Source organism: Pelophylax lessonae (genome assembly GCF_965119305.1).
Source record: "Pelophylax lessonae genome assembly, chromosome: 10".
Taxonomy (NCBI): domain Eukaryota; kingdom Metazoa; phylum Chordata; class Amphibia; order Anura; family Ranidae; genus Pelophylax; species Pelophylax lessonae.
The window spans coordinates 210,805,872-210,826,737 of NC_138777.1; the positions used below are offsets into that span (position 1 = coordinate 210,805,872).

Consider the following 20,866-nt stretch of genomic DNA (forward strand, 5'->3'; position numbering starts at 1 on the left):
TCGGGACCACATATTATGTCACTTTACTATCTGAGAACCGCTAAGCTACAGTAACCGCACAACTCTATTATGACAGACAGGCAATCGCATCCGGTACAGATCTGTTAATGAGATTGGGGTGCATATGGCGTTCATTGTCTGTGATCCTATGGAGATTAATATACAGTCTTTAACCTTCTCAAGACTCGACACTGTCACCTCCTTCCTGCTCAGGCCATTTTTCAGCTTTCAGCATTGTCACAGTTTGAATGACAATTAGAAACGTAGAAACTTGACTGCAGAAAAAGACAGAGAAGACTGCCCATTTTTTTTTTTTTGACTGTTTTTGGGGTGTTTTTTTTTTGTTTTCCCCAAATTAACTTTAGTTAATTACTGAGTCCATTACTCAGGCATGCATGTTTGGTGGACACAGTGGTCGCAGATTACACCCCCCAAGGGCATGCACGAGGTGAGTTTCTTGGAGGTTGTATCAGTATGTCCTCCCAGAATGACGCTTATCCCGCCCGGCTTTATATAATATTATTATTATTATTATTGTTATTATTCTATAGGATTTGTATAGCGACAGTTTACACCTTGAGGGTAGACAGTACAAATACAATACACTTTTATTACAGTAGGAATCAGAGGGCCCTGCTCGTTAGAGCTTACAGTCTATGTATGTGTGTGTATATATGTGTGTGTGTGTGTGTGTATATATATATATATATATATATATATATATATATATATATATATATATATATTATTAATAATAAATGTGTGTGTGTGTATATATATATATATATATATATATTAATAAATGTGTGTGTGTGTGTGTATATATGTGTGTATATATATATATATATATATATATGTATATATATATATATATATATATATATATATATATATATATATATATATATATATATATATATATATATATATATATATATATATATATATATATATATATATATATATATATATAAATAAATTAATTACGCACTGTGGCTGGGTGCGAAGAGGTCAAGAAACAGGCCTGAAAAGGGTTGTCGCCCTCCTCCTGTACTGTTATATTGCATAGCTAGGGTGGGAGGAATGGGTTCTTTTTTTTTTTTTTTTTTTTTTTTTTTTGAAGCAGTGAATGTGAGTTTTACTAAACTCTCTGGTGGAGAATCCATCACATGGAAGATTCACCTGGAGTGAATGCATGCTGTCAAATGTCAAATTCACTACCTAAAAGTATGTCCCTGTGTTTATTATGTTTCCTTTATGTGCTGGTCTGATATTTGCTGCTTTTGTCTAAAACCTTAGTAAGTGTATAACCTGCAGCTTCTGCTCCTGTTTGCAGGATCGTCCATAAGCAGCGAGTCTTCCCCCGTCTCCTCACCGGCAACCAACCACAGCTCTCCTGCCAGCACGCCAAAAAGGGGTCCCATGGGGCCAATCATAGTGCCCCCAGCTGGACACAATGTGCCGAACACACCGCCTGTAGTTACCATTGCACCGACCAAGACCGTGAATGGAGTATGGAGGAGCGAGGCACGCCAGGTAAGAGGCACCTCCTTTCAGTTATGGATAAAAGCTTGTGGACCCCTAACCTGAACACCTACAGCAAGCTGACCAAAAAGTATGTGACCCCTCCTTTTCAAATGAGGGGACTTCTGCTGCTTCTAGCAAAGGGTTGTGTTACTACCACATCCTACAAAGACACTGTAGACCGTTGTGCTCTTCCAAAATCGTAGTTGGTGAAGGCCCTTTTCTTTTTCACCAAGATTATGCCCTTGAGTACAAAGCCATCTCCATAAAGACATGGTTGTCCCAATTTGTTGTGATGGAACTTAAGTGTCCTGTACAGAGCCCTGACCTCATTCCAAAGGTGTTCAGTAGGGCTAAGTACCTAACCTCACAAATTCCCACAAACGTCTCTAAAATATTGTAAAAGGTCTTCCCAGAAGAGTGGAGAATGTTAAAGCTACAAAAGGAGGGCAACTCTATTCATTGCCATAGGGGGAAAGGGGGCAAATTCATATTAATGGAAATGGTTTTGGATTGGTGTGATGGCCAGTTGTCTGTGAACCTTTGGCCATATAGTGTACTTCGCACCAATATATTACCATATCAATATTCATACACCATGATAGGCAGAACATACATGTTGGCATGTTAAAGGACCAACAAAATAAGATACAAAGTTAGGTGCTGGGGCTGTCTTCCGTTTATCACACACCCTAAAACCTAAACCTTTAAAAGCTGTTTGGTTGCTCTAGGTAAATGCTCCAGTTGAGACCAAGTTTGCCTCAGACCCTTTTTATTCATTTCCCCCTGATTAGCTGACAGTCACTTGCATGGTCGAAATTTTATTTTCTCCAAATCAACATCCGCATTCCTAAAGTTGAGCATACATGGAATAAACTTGGTGAAATTTGAACTATGAATATCTACCTGGCATCTTTTGATCTGAAAATCAGAGGAGCCAGGCGATAAACTTTTGACTGAACAGTGCTTGCATCCATCCAATCAGATGCCACAGGTGTTAACTGTCAGAATACAATAGTTGGCATTGGAGATTCTCCCATCCATGCTTTTTAGTGTGGATGGGGGGAATTGTTAGATTGTTCAGCCCAAGGGTCTGAGCGGGAGAAATTTCAGTTTATGTCCTGTTTAAGAGCAACAGCAGAGACCTGTAAGACATGGTTGCCTCAACCACTTCCCGCCCACAGTACATCATATGACGTCCTGGGCTTTCAGTGTGAATATCTGAATGATGGGTGCAGCTGCAGGTATAGTGGCTGTTCAGCTGCTTAAATGTTCTTACAGGCGGCAGGAGTGGACGTCCACCCACTCCTGCCACCCTCCGGTGCTTCTACCGGCTCGTCCGTGAGATCGGCGTGCCAGGGAAGGAATCCGCAGGCGGCGGAAGTACACCATAGAGAATACCGAGGATCAGATGGTCCCCGGAATTCTCTGACTCTTGGAGGCCCGGGGGGCGACGTTATGACGTCACGCCTGGCCTGGTAGTTGTAAATGCCACCGTGATCTTGGCTGGAAAGCCGAGATTGTGTTTTTTTTTTTTTTTTTTCGTTTTTATTTATTTTTTCTCAGCCTTTCCAGCCTGTAGGAGACATCTTGGGTCTTATTGACCCTGGATCCCTCCATAAAGAGGACCGGTCATGCACTATTCCTATTACAAGGGATGTTTACATTCCTTGTAATAGAAATAAAAGTGATAAAAAAATAAAAAGAATTAAGGGAAAGTGTAAAAAAATATAATAAAAATGTAAATAAAATAAATGGAAAAAAAAAATGTAAAGTGCCCCAATCTCCACGTGCCCACACGCAGAAGTGAATGCATACGTACATCGTGCCCACATATGTAAGCGGTGTTCAATCCACACGCGAGGCATTGCTGCAAATGTTGCAGTGAGAGCTCCAAACAGGTATCCTGTAAAAATGTTTAAAGCGTTGCCTATGGAGAATTTTAATTCCCGAAGTTTAGCATCATTCCAGTAGTGTGCGCGATTTTTAGGCGTGACATGTTTGGTATCGATTTACTTGGCGTAACCTCATCTTTCAAATAGTACCAAAAAAATTCGGTTAACTTTAGTGTATTTTTTTTCTTTTTTTAATTCATGAATCCTTTTTTTTTTTTTGTCCAAAAAAAAAAAACCCGTTTGAAAACTTGCTGCGCAAATACCGTGTGATATAAAAAGTTTCAATGAACGCCATTTTTATTCTCTAGGGCAGTGATGGCGAACCTTAGCACCCCAGATGTTTTGGAACTACATTTCCCATGATGCTCAACTACACTGCAGAGTGCATGAGCATTGTGGGAAATGTAGTTCCAAAACATCTGGGGTGCCAAGGTTCGCCATCACTGCACTAGGGTCTCCGCTAAAAAAAAATACCTATATGTTTGGGGGTTCTGTGTACTTTTCTAGCAAGAAAATGATTTTTACATGTAGGAGCGGAGTGCCAGAATTGGCCCGGTATGGAAGTGGTTAAGAGGGAAAGTGGAGACCTGTCAGACATGGCTTCCATAAGTCGGACGATGGAGACCTGTCAAGACATGGCCTCCATAAGTCGGACGATGGAGACCTGTCAAGACATGGCCTCCATAAGCCAGACGCTGGAGACCTGTCAGATATCTCGACCCGATTCAGAAAGTCCCCTCCATAAACATGCATGGTGGGTATGGCTGGTTGTGTAGTTTGTGACATAGAGTGTGAAGGGGCAGCTGCTGCCACATGCAGGAACAGGGGACTGTCCTTTGAATCTACTGCACACGCTCTTTATTCCATGCGACTCTTATCTTGGCTATCAAAGCTTTTCAAATCTATGCTGAAATCAGACATCCTGTCGAGGGAAAAATTTCATGAAAAGAGACTTGACCTACATAAAGAAATATTCTGCTCAGCTTTGATGTCCAATGCAAATTCGATGCCACAATATTGCTCGCATTTTTAATCAGTCTTTGATACAAAGCGACAAGGCCGCACCGGCCAACCTCTGCTTACATCAGATAATCCTTGCACCCTGTGGGAGGTGGAGGGTGGGCTACCTTGTGTGTAGGCCCTGCAGAAGCCAAGCACCCCCCCCCCCCCTTATTATTTTTAGCCCATGCTGCCCCTCTGACCTCCCCCCTACGCTAGATAGCCAGGGGCAGGTCACAGTTCACAGGCAGCTGAATGCTCACCCAGCAGGGTGGAGGGAAGAGGAGGGGGAAGCTGACTGAAGGCTTTACACACAAACACAAGGGCCTGGAAAGTGAACAGATGTTGTGTTCATTAAGAATTCCAATCAACGGAGCCCCATCCCTTTCAATTAATTATGGCTGATGTGTCTGGAGGAGGGGGGAGAGATTCTCGGGGAGGGAGAAGAGGCTTCTTCCAGCTTTGTAAATACATTTTTTGTCTTGGGCTCTGTGGCTATTTCCGCATTGTGAAACCAGCTTGACGTACATGCATCAGACTCTTATGGCGGTGGCATAATCCCACATCCCTCTACAGAGAATGTAATTGTATAAAATCAACCTCTGCTCCCCAATCAGCTTACGCTTTTTTGGTCCCCCACAGTCACATACTATTATTATACATTTATATAGCTCTGACATATACCACAGTGCTGTACAGAGAACACTGAGCCAGTCACATTAGTCTGCACCAGAGAAGCTTACACTCTGTCCCTCAATAGTCAAACAAACTAGGCCCAATTTGTGGGTTGAAGCTGGGAGGAAAATCGCATAAACATTAAACCCTGTATACCTGCAGTGCAAACCTGCCTATTACTTCCCCCAGCTATGAACAACAAGCAGTTATTACAATGCTGTGATATTGTAGCACATACGTTGGAACCAGCTTAAAGTTGGCCCTTCTCACAAAGGCTTACAATCTGTTTGGGTATATGGGAGGATACAGAATGTGGAAGAGCTTGAAGTCTCTTGAGTTTAAGGAAGGCAAAAGAGCTCCAAATATAAGAGAAGGTGACAAAGTTCATAATATATTATGGCATACAGTATAAAAATAGATACAGGTATATTTGTATCCAAAAGTGGTAGAGCTTTATTGCAAGAGAGCAATAAGATTGAAGAGCTTGCACTATATTTACAGGAAAAAGTGTTCCTTTTTACCATTCATTCATCATCCCACACTTCCAGAACTAACCTATACAACCCCCCCCCCCCCCCAGTTTCCCATCTTTATGGCAGGGCTACATACTTCTCACACCTCCCAAAGCTAAGCTAACCTACACATACCAGCTTCCTACCTCTATGGCATGGCCACGTCCTTCCCACATTGGCAGAACTAACCTACACAACCACCCCCAGTGTCCCAATTACATGGCAGGGCCCCTTTTTTCCCATACCTCCAGAACTAACCTACACAACACCCCCCCTCCAGCATTTCCACATTTATGGCAGGGCCATGTCCTTTTCTTCTCCTCTCCAGAGCTAACCTAAACAAACCTCCAGCTTCCCACCTCTATAGCAGGGCCACGTTCTTCCCACACCCCCAGAACTAACGTATACAAACCCCCCCCAGTTTCCCATCTTTATGGCAGGGCCACATACTTCTCACACCTCCAGAGCTAAGCTAACCTACACATACCACCCCAGCTTCCCACCTCTATGGCATGGCCATGTCCTTCCCAAATTGCCAGAACTAACCTACACAACCACCCCCAGTGTCCCAATTACATGGCAGGGCCACACCCTACCTACACAACCCCCCCATCTTACCCTCTATGGCAGGGCCACTTTTTTCCCATACCTCCAGAACTAACCTACACAACACCCCCCCCCCCCCCCTCCAGCATTTCCACATCTATGGCAGGGCCATGTCCTTTTCTTCTCTCCAGAACTAACCTACACAAGCCCCCTCAGCTTCCCAATCTATGGCAGGGCCACGTACGTCACACCTCCCCAGAGCTAACCTACACACACCACCTCAGCTGCACACACCTATGGCAGGGCCTTGTCCTTCCCACACTTCCAGAACTAATATACAACCCCCCAGCTTTCCACCTCTGAGACACAATAGACTTGTTTGGGCCATCCTGGAGGCTGAAGCTGTATTCTGGCATCCCTCCATACAAGTCTGACGGCTCCAATTAAAAAAAAAAAAAGAATAGTGATCCTGCAAAAGGGGTTTATGTTCTGGCACTTCCTGTTAAAGGGGGACAACCCTCTTGTCATGGGCATGTCTGTAGCCTTTGTAACACACAATAAGCGGTCAGGGTCAAGTGTTCTCAGGAAACTCACCATGGGAAATGCCATGCGGCTATTGCTGGAGTGCATGTCAACATGAACTGGCTGCAAATTGGATGCAGGCAAATGGCAACACTGATTTGCAATCAAGAAGAAATAAAAAAATATTTTATTTGGGGAAAAGGGGTGGGGACAAATTTTCTGATGTACAGCGCAAACGAAATTTTATCCACTTACAACTACTTTATAAAGCGTGGACTGCCAATTTATCTGTGGAGGCGCATTCCATAGATGGGTACAGCCCAGAAAAATCCTTGCTGGTGAAAATGCCATAGGATGTGTTAAATCAGTGAGGGATGGAGAAGGTCGGGAGTGAACAGATAGCTGCTATTATGGAGGACATTATAAGTGAGCACAAGAGACCAGCTACGAGCTACAAAGCGCACGTTTGTAATTATGCGCACAATAGCTGCTCTGCCATTGTTGCACTTTGACGATATTTCCTGGCAGATGTAAGCACTTGACCTGTCGAAGCGCGGCTGGCACTCTTCTCTGGCGGCAGCAGCTGCATTTGTTCGGGGATAATGGGGAGGCGAGCAGAATGAAAACTGTAAAGCGCGCGGGGTAAGTGCTTCACGGAGCAGCCCGCAGACACTTGACTGTGCCGTTCCGCTCATCTTGCTCCCTGCGGCTGATCTGCTCTGACGTTCTGCTGCATTTTACCAGATCAGCAAGCATGCAGATTTCACCGCCGCGCTCCTTGGCCCATCTACCCATTACAAACCATCCAGCCTTGTAAAGAGACCCCTGAGAGATGCAGCGTTCAAGCCTCGGCTGGCTCCTTTTCATTTTTATTTTTAATTCCCAGCTCTATAAAGCTGCATATGTTTGCACAATGAATCATAGCATAGCCAATCCCGAAAGCACTCCATGTGATCTTCATTTACCTGCTTTATATACAAACCAACTGATGCTACATATGTCAAAATATTGTTTATCCAGACAGATGTTTTAATGGGTTTAACTGTAGAAAAAAGAAAGCTGGGGGGGGGGGGGGAGCGAGGGAAAGGGGTACCCCCCCCCCCCAAGAATAAAGTTATTTAATTTTTTAAAACCTGACCCTTCATATTGGATTCTGCACCAGATTAGCTTACAGTCCCCTGAGAATAAATAGTCATTATTTAATTTTTAAAAAAAATCTGACCCTTTCATATAAGTTTAGGGTCACTAATATGACCCTTCAAATTTAGTTTCTGGACCAGATTAGCTTAGTCTAATGTCCCTCCTTTCATTATTACTATTCTACATTATATATCTGACCTATACTGCAGTGCTGTACAGAGAATACTGAGCCAGTCACATCACTCTCTGCACCAGAAGAGCTTACACTCTAATGCCCCCCCCCCCCCCCCACAGTCACACACTAATATTACACATTTATATAGCTCTGACCTATACTGCAGTGCTGTACAGAGAATACGAAGCCAGTCACATCCGTCTCTGCACCAGAGGAACTTGCACTCCAATGTCCCCCCATAGTCACGCTGTTATTAGTATACAGGTTTAAAGCATTATGGTATATGTCAGAGCTGTTTAAATGTACAACAATAGTGTGGGAGGACATTAAGAGTGTAAGCTCCTCTGGTGCAGAGACCAATGGGACTGGCTCAGTGTTGTCTATACAGCTCTATGGTATAAGTGAGAGCTGTACAGAAAACACACGAGTCAGTCTCTACAGCAGAGTAGCTTACACGCTAATGTCCCCCCAAAATGCTCTTTTATTGTTGGGTACAAAAAGCATTGCAGTTTAAGTAATGAAGGAGTTCAGTACACTTCTGTTTAAAGACGGTTGTAGGGCAAGATTTCTGGATACCCCTGAATAATCCAGGAGTAGTAATCGCTATGGTGGCTTTTATATGAAGAATAATGCCTATCTACAATCGTATAAGAATGCGGGGGGGGGGGATAATTTGTGAGTAAAACCACAAGGCTTTGCCTCCTTAAAGGTCAGGCAGCTTGACCTTCATAAGCTACCTTAAAAGGGCCACCCTACCCTTGATAATATATGCAAACCCCTTTCCTGACCAGGGCAAAGGAGTTTGACCGTGTATTTAAAAGCCCAACTTCAGGCAACAAAGTTTTCCCATGCAGTGGGGCGTTGCCCACACTGCACTGGTCACTTACTTGTTTTGTCTAGGGGAGAGCAGAAAGTTTATACTCACCCGATCCTTCAATCCTCCAGAAAATAATGCTCCCCTATGGTACAGCAATGGACTGTTTGTTTCTGGTCTATGCAGTCTGCTGAGGACATGATGATGTCAGGAACACTAAGACCGCTGGAGCGCAGGAGTACTGGAAAGGATTGAAGGGTTGGGGAAATATCTCCTTTCTTCTCTCCTCTAGAAGAAAACAAGCAGTTAACCCGTACAGTGTGGGCAAAACCCGACTGCATGACAAAATACAATTTTTGCCGAGTTGGACAATAAAGTGAGAACCCAAAGGTAAGTGCCTAGATATTGACAGTCTAAATAAAGTTTATTCATCCCAGTGATTAAGTGTGACCAAAGGGTTTCCGAGGTTGCCCTCTTCATCTTGCTTGACAATGATGGACTGGAAAATAGATGGTTCTTTGATTAGTCTTTCTTTTCCAGTCTGCCATCGCCCCTCTCCATTTTTAGGGGGTTACCAGGACAAACAAACTCTGTTTTCTAGTTCGCAGTTACCTGATTACTGTGACACATTTATCTAGATCTGGGATCCTCAAACTACGGCCCTCCAGCTGTTGCGGAGCTACACATCCCATGAGGCATTGTAAAACTCTGACATTCACAGACAGGACTAGGCATGATGGGAATTGGAGTTCCTGAACAACTGGAGGGCCATAGTTTAAAGACCCCTGATCTAGATGGTTAGCCATTTCTTGGAGTTCTCTTCTGCAAACTGTGGGATATTACACAAAGGGCTAAGTCAAGGCCCTCTGTACACTTCACACCAGATTGGAATACATGCATAGACTGAGGTACAGCACTCTATATCCCTGTACTACCTCCTAATAGTGACATGTCATCTTTTTTCCTCCAGCAGTCAGACGGTGCCTCCCGGGCCAGCAGTCTCTGCAGAGAACGCCTGATCGCAGAGTCTCAGCTGCAACAAGAGAAGACCGGCAATCCCTCCGTACCCTCACACCTACTGGGGAACGCGTACGCCTTCGCCATCCCACCAGGCTCCGTTGTCCAAGATTCCCGCTTCCAACCCTTAAAGTGAGTTGGTGGGCTCTCATGGTTGGCCAAGCCAGGCTGTGTCAGAGGAACTGAAGTCTAATTGAAATGTTGGGTATTTTGTAATCACATATATCCACTCCTAGAGGCAGCACAGTGGGTTAGCACTTTAACTTTGCAGCGCTGGGGTCCCGATTTCTGGATAAACCAAGAAGCTGTCTGCATGGAGTATGGATGTTCCCCTTGCTTGGGTTTTCAATGGGTACTTCACACTCCAAAGACATGCTGGTAGGTTAGGAACCATAGCACTTTGGGGGGTACATTCAACTGACGCTCCCAGAAAAATATGATGGAGGCCACAACTCTTCAAAAGATAGGTTAGAGACAAGAATACCGGAGAGGTTGTTCTTTGCAGGAAACTGCTCCTTTATTTTATTTTTGTTGTTCATAATCTTAAAGGTTTAAATATCGTGACCTAGTTTCAAAGATTTTGCATTGATGGGAAATTTTCTTGCCTTTCAGCCTTCAAAGGCCAGTTCCCCACGTGGTCCCTTCCAACACCGTAACCGAGGAATACCTGCGCAGCTTCCGTCCATACCACACAGCTGAAGACCTTCGCATGCCATCGCTTCCCCACCTCAGCCTGGACCCAACCGCGGCGGCAGCATATTACCACAACAGCTACCTAGCGGCCCATCACCCCTTCCCGCACCCCGCCTTCAGGTAAAAGAAAAAGGTTGCATCTGCCACGAGAATAAAGCATAGTACAGACCTACCTAGACTTTCGGAACATGTGTACTGCTTCCTGTTTGACATAAGCTAATGGTTTGATCAGCTTTTGTTAAACAGTCATGCTGGAAAAAAAAAGGGGGGGGGGGAACTTAACGTGTATACCCAGCTCAGTATTAAATCCAGAAGAAAAGCATTATCTTGCAGCTTACCGATTCCTAGATGTGATGGCTGCATTCCTTTTTTTTTTTTCTTTTTTTAGGCTTTTTCTTCTATTTTCATTTGGTGATTCAGCAATTAAGTCTGTTTTTCAAAAGCAACTGTTCAGCAGTATGTATCAGTTACAGAGACAAACCATTTACCCCACTAGCAGAGCTGCTTACAATGATCAGTTTTTATTCATGTAAAACTTTATGTAAAACTTTCATCCTAACAGGAAAAATACTGTTTACTGTAACTGCTTATAACGTATTGGCTGGAGTTTGGCTTCAATTTGTTAGTGTATCTAAATCTGCTAGCCCATCTAACACCCCTTCCCCCAGACTGACAATGCTGATGTCCAAAGGTGCTCCTTCATTCAGATTGTAGGTCCTCTAATACAGGAGGTTAGTGGCCAGATCAACCGGTGAAAACTAGAGATGCACCGAAATTTTGGCGGACAAAACATACTGCCCGGAAATGGTGTTTTTGGTAATACGCCGATGGAGAAAAAGGTTAATGGCACCAAAAACGCACACCATTTTGCCACGATTTTACTGTGCTTATGTTTTTCATAGGTCGTGTTACTCAAAAACCACATCAAAAACATAACACTGATGCATTCTTGCTGCGTTTTCAATGCATTTCAACAGGAAGCTGCGTTTTTGGTGCAGTTTGACCAAAAATGCAGCAAGCAGGATTTTTAACACCACAACGGAAGGGCAACAGACCAGTGTAAAGACATACATAGAATTTAAAGGGCTGTATTTTTCTTGAGCTTTTCTTGCACTAAAGCTGCCGATAATGGCAGACAAATTCATATTCATTTTAAATTCATGATGGTATTTTTAAAAAGTCGAAAGGGGGAAAAAAAAAAAATATATATATATATATATATATATAATAATACAGTTTTGGCTTTCGGCCTATGCATCCTGCATTTTTTGTTTTGGCACCAAAATTATTTGGCGATTAAAATTTTGTGCACCTCTAGTGAAAGCAGAGGGGAGCATAGTCCTAAAAAAAAAAAAAAAAATAATGCAACCACCGCATCTGATTGGTAAGCTGCAATAGATACAATTTTTGGTTTAATATCACTTTAAGCTTTTCAGCGGAGGCATGATAATCTCCAGCTTTCTTTTTGCTTTTGCAGAATGGATGATTCGTACTGTTTGTCCGCCCTGAGGTCCCAGTTCTACCCATTGCACAGCCCCGGATCCCTGCCACCTCTGCATCCCTCCGCTATGCACCTGCACTTGTCTGGAGTTCGCTACCCAGCAGACCTCACCCATTCACTGTCCGCCCTGCAGTCGGAGCGAATCTCCAGCCTGACAGCCGAGAGGTAAGGTCGATGATACTGAAATCTCCAGTTGAATCATGAGCCGGATAGGCACCAAGAGGTCACATGCTTTGATTAGTGGTTCTCAGCCTGTGGGGTCTGGACAATTTCAAATATCAGATTGCATTTTTTATGGAGTCCTAATCCTCTAGGCTTGGTAAATTTGAAGCCCACAAATTTCAGGTCTATACTTCTGATGTGATGCAAAGTGCTTGTTGCATGAGCAACTTTATTACTAGGCTCAAGAGCAGTCCTATTAGGAGGAATCAAGGTTCGCACATAAGCGGCATTAGAGTTCTTATTGTTCATATCAAACTTTGTTGTGAAAGGCGGTCTCATTGATCAAGCTGATTTGCTTTGGTGGGGCTATTCACATGTATCAAATCTCCAAATCTCCAAGAGAGGAAGGGAATTGGGAGGGGGGGGGGGGGTGGCTTGGCTGAGCAAAGTCAAACTATATAATCTTGGGGCTCCATGCTGAAAAAAGCTGGTGGTGGTTGGGATCTTGCCACAATTGTTATCCAGTTAAGGATGGCCATTTAAGAGGTGATAGAAAACCCAAGCCCTGATGAAGGATTATCCAAACCCCCAAAACGCATTTTTTGTTTTTTTGTTCTACTAAATATTCAATAAAATACCATCTTGAACTCCACTGACCTATGTATACTGCCTATACCAGCCTTTCTTTTGGAACCCTTAAAATCTTTCTGCTCTCAGGGAACCCCTGTTAAAAATGACTCTACAACTCATGCTATGTTAGTGTGATGGTCAGTGGGACCAATGCTCCTTACACTTGTGGTCATTGGGAAAAATCACCCAGTGATCAATGGTGTCAGTGGGAAGTTATAGTATCTGAGAGGTATAAATTGCTCAATGAACCACCTAGCGCCTCTGGAGAAAACATAGGGTTCCATGGAACCCTGTTTGAGAAACCCTGGCCTATACTGCTTGCTATACTACGTCCTCAAGCAGTAAAGGCCAGTAGTGAGAATACCCACTTCCAGAATTTTTTGTATTTTTACAGGATTCTTATGGCGCTTTTCCACTGCATGGAACCGAACGGTTCGGCTCGCTTTTGTGCTTTTCCACTGCTGGTACCGCATGGTATGGTGTAAGAACGGTTCGGTACAGTACGGCGGCGCTTTTCCACTGCATGGAACCGAATGGTACGGCTCTCAAAAACAGTACCACCTCGATTGTTGTTCCAAGAGGTACCATATCCCACAATCCTTTGCATGCAGTCACTACTAGCCACCGATTGGTCAGAGAATCCCACCCACCCCATTGTTATCCCACCCACTTAACTTTAGTACTACTTTAGTGGAAAAGCAAACCATACCGTACTGTACCGAACCGTTCCAACACCGTACCATGCGGTACCAGCAGTGGAAAAGCAAACCGAGCCAAGCAGGGCCGAGTAGAGCCGAGCCGGTACTTGCAGTGGAAAAGCGCCATTAGTGGTGAGCGGGTACCGCATCAAGATATGTCTTTGCACAGATGGGAGGGAGGTAGAGGGTTGGTTAATTGTATGTTTTGCTGTGTTTTAAGCTACAGAAGAGGATTTTTCCAATCTTTAGTAACTTGTACCAGATAGTAAACCACGCATTGCTCAAAAATATAATTTATTTTTTTTTTCCCCCTCCAGACTTCAAATGGATGAAGAGCTCCGGCGGGAGAGGGAACGAGAACGGGAACGAGAAAAAGAAAGGGAAGCAGACCGTGAACGGGAAAAAGAGAGAGAGCGGGAGAGGGAACGAGAGAGGGAGAAGAAAGAGAGGGAAAGGGAAAGGGAGAAGGAGCGAGAGAGAGAGCAGGAACTGGAAAGGCAACGCGAGAGGGCAAGGGAGAAAGAGGCCGCCCTCATGAAGAACATGGAGAGCCAGTTCTTAGTAGAGTCTGAACTCCACCCGATGCGGAGTCACCAAGAAGAACGGGGGAAAACCACAGAGCAGCCCCCTCCGAGCAGACCTGGTAAGTGTTCAACACATATCGGCCTTTTGCAAGAACAGGACACAAGCCTAAGAAACGTTGTTTTGTTGTTAAATGCGCTTAGTGGAAAGCTACGGGGTATTAGTGAGAGGTTGTTACTAAGGGGGTCCATTTTAGATTTGACTTACTTTAGCATTCATTTTAAATGTCACCAAGTCGCGTTGCTTTACAAAAAAGGGTCCAGTATGTGTTTTTAGGACAATGGGGTATCTTGGCAGTCCACTATTTTCAATGTGTTGTCTTAACGCAATGCACATTAGCATACAGCATAACGCACATTAACCACTTGACCTCATGAAGATTTACCCCCCCCCCCCTTCATGACCAGGATATTTTTTGTGATATTGCACTGCGTTAGTTTGACACTTGCGCGGTCATGCGACGCTGTACCCAAATAAAATGTATGCCCTTTTTTTTTTCCCCACAAATAGTTTTCTTTTGGTGATGTTTGATCACCACTTGAAAAAATCTAATATCTTCATAAATTTAGGGCAATATGTATTCTGCTACATATTTTTGGTAACCAAAAAAAAAAATCCCAATAAGCGTATATTGATTGGTTTGTGCAAAAACCTATAGGGTCTACAAACTATGGGATGTTATTATTTTATACTAGTAATGGCAGCGATTAGCGACTTATAGCGGGACTGCGATCTTGCAGCGGACATTCTGACACTGACACTTTTTTTTTGGGGACCAGTGACACTAATACAGTGGTCAGTGGTAAAAATATGCATGGTCACTGTACTAATTACAATGGCTGGGAAGGGGGTGGTTACAAGGCAATGAAAAGGGTTAATTGTGTGCCTAGCCAGTGTTTTACTATACTGTGTGAGGTGTTTTTTCTAGGGGAAGAGATGGAATTTTTTCCATGCTTTGCAGAGACCCAAACTCCATCCCTTCCCTCCTGTAAGAATGGTGGTCTGCCTTGTTTACATGGGCAGATCACAGTTCTGTCCCTCTGCCTGATGATCGGCGGGTGCCGCCCCCACCCTGGAAGTGTCCAATCACGTATGTGTGTGTGTGTATATATATATATATATATATATATATATATATATATATATATATATATATATATATATGTGTGTATGTGTGTGTATATATATATATATATATACGATTCGGTGCAGAGGTGCCGTCCTATAGCAGCTTTACTGCTATAAGACAGTAAGCCATATAAAAAAGAAAAGTGTTTAATGGGCCCTAACGCTGAGCTCCAGGCAAACCGCTAACTCCAGGCAGGGCAGGATACCAGATTGTTCTTTTAATTTTATTTTTTTCTCTGCTGGTCTTCGTCCTTCCCCAGTGGAAGAAGAAGCCATGCAGTGAGATGCTCCTATCTCTCCAGCTTCAGCTAACTTTATGTTCATGGCCATTGTTTTGGAATGGAATTACCTAAACTAAATGCTCATGTAGATGTGATGGTCTGCAAATTTTTGACCACATGGTGTATCGTTTTGAAATTAATCCACGTCCTTTTTTTGTCTGCAGAGAAGTTAAAAGAACCTTCCCTACAGACCACAAAGCCAGTCCAACACTCGTTACACCAGCCGCCCCCCACGCACCACTCGGTCCCCAGTCTGATCTCCGCCCACGCTGCTTTTCCCCAACCGAACTCGGCGGCTGCAGCCGCTCTCCTGGCTCAGAGGACGCAGGAGGAGGAGAAGTGGCTGGCTCGTCAAAGACGTCTGAGGCAAGAGAAGGAGGATCGTCAATACCAGGTGTCGGAATTTCGGCAGCAGGTGTTGGAACAGCAGCTAGACATGAGCGGCCGTCCTATTAACCAATCGGAGCCGGAGCTTAGGCCGGAAAACCTCAGGTTAGTCGTTGGTACCATCAAAAGCTCTGCATGTGTACCACCTGGGCTATTGAAGTAGATCTAAACCCAAGAGGAAATATGTAATATATTGCAGCTTACCAATCATATGTGATGGCTGCATCAATTTTTCAGGATTTTTCTTTACGTTTTTTCACCTCTGGTCCTTCCAGTAACACACTTCTGTCCTAGAGTGACCACACTTGTACTGTAACGATGGCGTATGCTCCTAGAACAAAGTGTGTTAAAACTACAAAAAAACCTTCCCTGATGCAATGTTGCAGAGACAGAATTCTGTTTACCTTAGGTGATCTGTTGCTCATCTTTAAAGGGTTTTAGAAAAGTTTTCAGGGTTCCCTTTCTGTAACATTGTATCAATTCTGTATAGCAGTTCCATCTCTGCAGTAACACCAAGGGGGCACTGTTCCTCCACCCACTGACCCCCAACGAGGGGGCACTGTTCCTCCACCCACTGACCCCCAACGAGGGGGCACTGTTCCTCCACCCACTGACCCCCAACGAGGGGGCACTGTTCCTCCACCCACTGACCCCCAACGAGGGGGCACTGTTCCTTTTGATACTTACCGTAAAATCCATTTCTCTGATGTTCATTGACGGACACAGCTCCTGATTCTTCCTAATGATTGGGTTATACTGCCCCCTACAGGAGTAGGACACTAGGCAGGAAAAAGCTTGACTACGCCTATGGGCAGTCCCAGGGGGTATACACCCACACTCAGCTATAGGCACTCAATTTTGTTACAAGCAGTGTCAGAAGAAAGCCAACTCCACAGAGAGGTGGGTGCTGTGTCCATCATTGAACATCAAAGAAATGTGTTTTATGATAAGTCAAAAATCACATTTTCTCTTTAGTTCATTGATGGACACAGCTCCTGATTCTTCTTAACCATTGGGACGTCCCAAAATAGTGTTAAACATGGGGGTGTGGGAAAAAAGCAGAAAAAAATTCCCAAGGCTAACCATAGCCTTGGTAACATGGAGCTCAACCATAAACAGCTGGAGCTCGTCTGAAAAAAAAAATACACCCTCAAAGAGGACCAGGATCTTGATGGTACTTAAGGCCAATTTCTGTTCAACCCTTTGTTAAAGGGTGGTTAAGGTTAAGATCTGATCCACCGAGGAGGATGATTCCCAAGAGACTCATACCACGCAATGTACATCTTCCACGTACAACGATAGATCTTCCTAGAAGTAGATTTCCTAGCTTTCAACAGCGTAGGAATCACCAACTCAGACAAACCTCCATCCTTCAGCAACTGGCGTTCAACAGCCAAGCCGCAAAGCCAGGGACTGTAAAGCAGGATGGAAGATCTGGCCTTGGGACAGCCGATCCTCCCTGAGAGGAAGCCCGCAAGGGGCATCGGTGACCAGCCATACCCGATCAGTGTACCAAGACCAGCGAGGTCAGTCTGGACGGTATCCCTTATGCTTTGATCCTGCACAGGAGTCGTGGCAGAAATTTGAGAGGGCTGGAACGAATAGGTCAGCCCACCTTAAAATTCCGGCTACTAACTGAGCCTCCAGGACACTACTTGTGCCCCCTTGGTGATTGACATAGGCCATGGCATTGTCCAAATGAATTTGTACCGGCCACCGCTGAAGAGGAATTGTCAATGAGCCAGACAAAGGTTGATCGCTCGGGGGTTCCAGAACCTCAATCTGCCAGAGTCCAGACCCCCTGAGCACATCTGTGCTGAGGACGCCTCCCCACCAGGACAGGCTGGCATCCATGGTGACAACCATCCAGTACAGGGGGAGAAAGGATTTTCCCTGTCGAAGTGCCAGAGAACGAAGCCACCTCTAGAAACCATGGATCCTTGTCCCAGTTCACCAGAATCTCTTTAGCAGAGATCTTGCGTGGAACTGTGCAAACAGACTGCCTCGAGGGTGGACACCATCAGGCCCAGCACCTGCATGCAAGCCCAGAGGGATTACCGTCTGCTGGACAACAGAAGCTGAATTGCGTCCTGCAATGTTTGGAGTTTTTCCAGAGGAAGAAACACTCTGGCTGGTGCCAAATCCAGAGTCAGACCCAGATAGTCTAGTTTTTATGGACAAAACCAAAGCAGACTCCTGAAGGATCAGAATCCAACCGAACTCCCTCAGAAATCGCAGAGCAGTCTCCAGTTGTCCATTAGAGCAGCCGAAGACTCCACTTGCAGGAGATCGTCCAGGTAAGCCAGTACCGCGATCCCCCGCTGACTCAAACAATGCCAGTACCGGGGCCAACACTTTTGTGAAGACCCGAGGAGCAGAGGCGAGACCAAAGGTAATTCTCCTTTTCCATGGGAAAAACGGAGGAAGCATTGGTGACCGGCACATATTAGAATGTGCAGGTAGGAGTCCTTGATGTCAATAGAAGCAAGAAGAAATCCCCCTGATGTAGGGATGCCACTACCATGTGATTAGACTCCACGCGGAACCTCTGTACTCACAACGGCAGTTTAGCACCTTGAGGTCCAGAATTGGATGTACCTTGCCTTCCTTCCTGAGAACTGTAAGGATGTTTGAGTAAAAACCCCTGAAAACATTCCGAAATCGCAACAATCACCCGTTGATGGAACAAGTCTTGCACTACCCCAAAGAGACCCGTAAGTGATCTGGGGACAAGTGCAGGTTGGAAGGGAAGAAACTTTCGGGAGGATAAGATTGATTCTTAAAAGGAGTTGTAAAGTCAGAAGGTTAAAATGCCTTCTGTATGCAGCAGTCCTCCTAATACTTGCCTGAGGTCCCTCTCTGTCCAGCGATGTCCACGAGTGTCTCAGCTGACCGCGATTCTCTTCTTGATCCTCTCCTTCCACCCCCTGGAGAAAGGGGGGGGGGCTGGGTTGGGGCTCTGTGTCTTAATGGACACAGGGAGCTGTGGCTAAGCTCAGGTGCCCCCAAAGCAAGCTGCTTGCTGTGGGGGCACTGAACAGGAGGGAGGGACCCAAGAATAGGAAGATCCAGGCCACTGCGCAAATCCACTGCAACAGTGCAGGTAAGTAGAACATGTTGTTTTATAGGAAAAAAAACAAGACTTTGCAATCAATTTTTAACTCTTCTATTCGAATATTCCTGAAGCTTTTTTTCTTCTAGTTTGAATGTTAGGGAATGTAACAATCACCCTGCCAAGGGCAACATTTCATACACTACAAATGTGGGTATTCATGACTTTTTTTGCACTCTTGATCTTGATATACCTTTTTTTTAAATTTTATTCCACTTAGGGTTCCCTTGCTGAAATTGGGGCCATTTCCCAAATCCTGGTTTAACCCACACAAGCTCTACCTTTTGTACTTACAAATTTAAGGATGTCGGCTCTAGTCAACCGGTTTGCTCACACACTTCTTTTTTTTTTTTTCTCCTTTAGTTCATGTAGGGTTATAAGCAACCGCAATGAGAGCAGTGTCCGAGAGCCCCTACAACATTTCGGAGGTCCGCCGCCACTTATTTCTCCCAAAACGCAGCAACAGCCAACGCCCACTTCATTATGGAACCCTGTGTCGCTGATGGAGACCTCAACAGAGCCACGACGCACCCAGGAGCCCGCCACTGTGCATACCCACGCCACCGCTGTGTATGAACATAACAGACAAACTGTGGCCCCCCTGATCAAAATAGAGCGACCATTTTCCTTTGAGAAGCAACAGGATGAGGAGGAGTTGGCACACAGGAGACGGGAAATGGAGAAGTATCAACCCATTCGGGATTCCTCCACATTGGAGAACACTGGTTATTCCCACGCCCCTTTCCTTGCCGAGCTTGAAAAGTCAACGCAGACTTTCCTAAACCAGCAGCGGAGTTCCCTCCAGCAAGCTGGACAGACTATGGAGATCACGCTGCTGCACAAGCCAAGCACGGCGCTCAGAGCACCGCCACTGAGGACGCGAGAGCCCATGTACATCTACGATGAGTTTTTGCAGCAGCACCGCAGGCTGGTCAGTAAGCTGGACCTGGAGGAACGGAGGCGGAAAGAGGCCCGGGAGAAGGGTAAGACGCATATGAGTTGCAGAGATTTACTAAACTGTTTTTTTTTTTTTTTTTTTTCAAGTTGGGAGAAAAAAAAATAGAGAGAACCTCCATTTAAAAAAACGCTCAAGTGATTGCTGTGGGCTATGGGCAGAGATAGTGCCTGTGCCCTTACCCCTCTTCAGTCGCATCCTGTCTCTGCTTTTGGCACTGATAGGCTAGAACAAAGTTAAGAAAGGATGGGGGGGGGGGCTCCAAACATTCTTGCCTGTATAATTGACAATCTTGTGACTGCAATAAGCTGTTCTTGGGGCAGATTTTAATGCATCCTATTCATTCTGTGTTTAGCTCCTAATTGGTTCATATAAAGTGGTTGTAATGCCTTGCATATACCCAGTGAAGTGACCAGCCCCAGGTAATTATGAAACTGAATGAAACCAACCCTCCTATGTACGTAGGTTATACCCCTCTATCTGCAGTTTTCTCCCCTCTACAGCCACCTAAAGCGCAGATTTTGCATAGCATCTCTGAGCTCTAGAAGGCAGGGATGGGGATCTGATGTCACATACTGCACAGCATAGAGCAGGAAGCTGAGTGTAATCTGAGAACTGAGTGGAGGGAAAAGACATACACCCTTCTGCAGTCTCATAGGAGAACATGCACTGCTGAGGCTGTCAATCACCCTCTGGGTGCTGGAGTGGGGGGGGGGGGGGCGGGGGCATGGCCTTCCCCCGGGACTCTTAAGATGTCGGCATTACCTGTCAAAAGTGTTTCATGCAAATAGCAGAGGAAAGAGAGAGAGAGCAGATAGGAACACTAGGTGCTTTGGATTGAGGGCCAGTTCACACCACATGCAGTCCAGTGCATTTTTTTCTGCATCAAAAACGTATGGAATGTAAGGTATATGGGCA

General features: G+C 44.9%; 1 protein-coding gene across 1 annotated transcript in view; it reads left to right on the forward strand.

Annotated features, from left to right (window-relative positions):
• Window positions 1–20,866, forward strand: part of GSE1 (Gse1 coiled-coil protein) — a 589,073-nt gene that overhangs the window by 555,677 nt on the left and 12,530 nt on the right. The window contains exons 4-10 of the mRNA XM_082270436.1: window positions 1,337–1,536; window positions 9,773–9,951; window positions 10,432–10,632; window positions 11,990–12,178; window positions 13,821–14,146; window positions 15,659–15,986; window positions 19,366–19,976. Of these exons, the coding sequence (XP_082126562.1) occupies window positions 1,337–1,536; window positions 9,773–9,951; window positions 10,432–10,632; window positions 11,990–12,178; window positions 13,821–14,146; window positions 15,659–15,986; window positions 19,366–19,976 (2,034 nt within the window). The remainder of the gene's footprint in view (window positions 1–1,336; window positions 1,537–9,772; window positions 9,952–10,431; window positions 10,633–11,989; window positions 12,179–13,820; window positions 14,147–15,658; window positions 15,987–19,365; window positions 19,977–20,866) is intronic.